This window comes from Temnothorax curvispinosus, unplaced genomic scaffold (genome assembly GCF_003070985.1).
Source record: "Temnothorax curvispinosus isolate PA1 unplaced genomic scaffold, ASM307098v1 QBEX01016996.1, whole genome shotgun sequence".
NCBI classification, from domain to species: Eukaryota; Metazoa; Arthropoda; class Insecta; order Hymenoptera; family Formicidae; genus Temnothorax; species Temnothorax curvispinosus.
In genome coordinates this window covers 1-1,132 of record NW_020226776.1, presented here as the reverse complement: position 1 = coordinate 1,132, position 1,132 = coordinate 1, and the positions used below count along the sequence as shown (strand labels likewise).

Below are 1,132 nucleotides of genomic sequence, written 5' to 3'. Positions count from 1 at the left end.
ACATATAATTAAATCTATAATACACTTAGCTCCATTTTTGGAACAGCTTTAAATTTTGTTAAGGATTTATTCATTAAATTACTCTCGTCAATAAATTATATTGTTTAATGGATTTTTGAAAATAAAACAGGCTCCTACATCGAGTCAATTTGCGCTTTAAAGTCGTCCCTGGAAAACATTAATAATGTAATTTATACAAGTTAACTGATATTGTATAAAAGAACAATAGTGATGTTATAAACTCTGTATATCTCGTTTCATTTTTAATATACCATTGACTCTTCCTAATAATTGGAATCACAGTTGGTATTGGGTACCCGTTGAACGTACAGGATATGGATAGTGTATAAGCACCCATTTCTTTCCAAATTAACCAATCACCTATTTGAAGCTCAGGCAACATCACATTCTTGATAATTAAATCATATGAGTCGGCGGTCGGTCCCCATATGTTTGATAGGAATTTCTCTTCGCTTATTCGCTACGACGATAGATTAATAATTGCTTCTTATTAATTATGAATTTCTTTTTGTACATGCGGGAATATAAGAAAACGAAATATAAGATTACCTCGAAAAGTAATTGTGGTACTCTAGCTCGCAAGCCTAACAGTTCTTCTATGAAGGAATGGTATACTCCACAGTTCATGTAATACATTCTCATCATTACTCCGTCCTTCGAAGTGATTTTCTTGGAATGTAAATACGAGGCTAAAGTGAAGCTGGAAGTTACGTAGTACCTTCCCGGTTCGCTGATAATCCTTATGCTAGGATCGAGATCCTGTATCGCATCATTGATAATATTGACGAACTGCGGAAATTACTATAAATATATATTAACGAAAAAGAAATATGCGCATAAAGATGTCGCAAAACTTTATTTAGCGTTACAAGCCCATTTTAAATCGATTTTTTATTATTAGAAACTTGAAAAACCTCATTTTGTTTGATATTTTTATGTCTGTATAATAGTGCTTTCATGCCTAACGTTTTAATCTAACTTCTAATAAAAGTAAGATGATGGTTATCGGATAGTAACTATAGGTATGTGTATGTTCATATACCTTGTCAACGTCCGTTCCACTCTCGCCCGGGAATCCACCGCCGATGTCGATCAACTGCACCTTGTCGCA

The 1,132-nt window shown here is 33.7% G+C and overlaps 1 protein-coding gene across 1 annotated transcript; it reads right to left on the bottom strand.

Annotated features, from left to right (window-relative positions):
* Positions 1–90: 90 nt before the first annotated feature.
* On the bottom strand, positions 91–1,126 carry LOC112467169 (ornithine decarboxylase-like). Its single transcript, XM_025035651.1, has 4 exons — positions 1,064–1,126; positions 571–810; positions 273–481; positions 91–168 (listed from the first exon to the last, which is right to left on the bottom strand). The coding sequence occupies exons 2-4, from the start codon at positions 664–666 to the stop codon at positions 135–137; spliced, it is 339 nt and encodes a 112-aa protein (XP_024891419.1). The 5' UTR covers positions 667–810; positions 1,064–1,126; the 3' UTR covers positions 91–134.
* Positions 1,127–1,132: the final 6 nt, after the last annotated feature.

Coding starts and splice junctions, on each gene's coding strand:
- LOC112467169 (XM_025035651.1), bottom strand. CDS start 666: ATGATGAGAATGTATTACATGAACTGTGGAGTATACCATTCCTTCATA. Junction 482..570: donor TACCACAATTACTTTTCGAG/GTAATCTTATAT, acceptor CTATCGTCGTAG/CGAATAAGCGAAGAGAAATT. Junction 169..272: donor ATTATTAGGAAGAGTCAATG/GTATATTAAAAA, acceptor AATGTTTTCCAG/GGACGACTTTAAAGCGCAAA.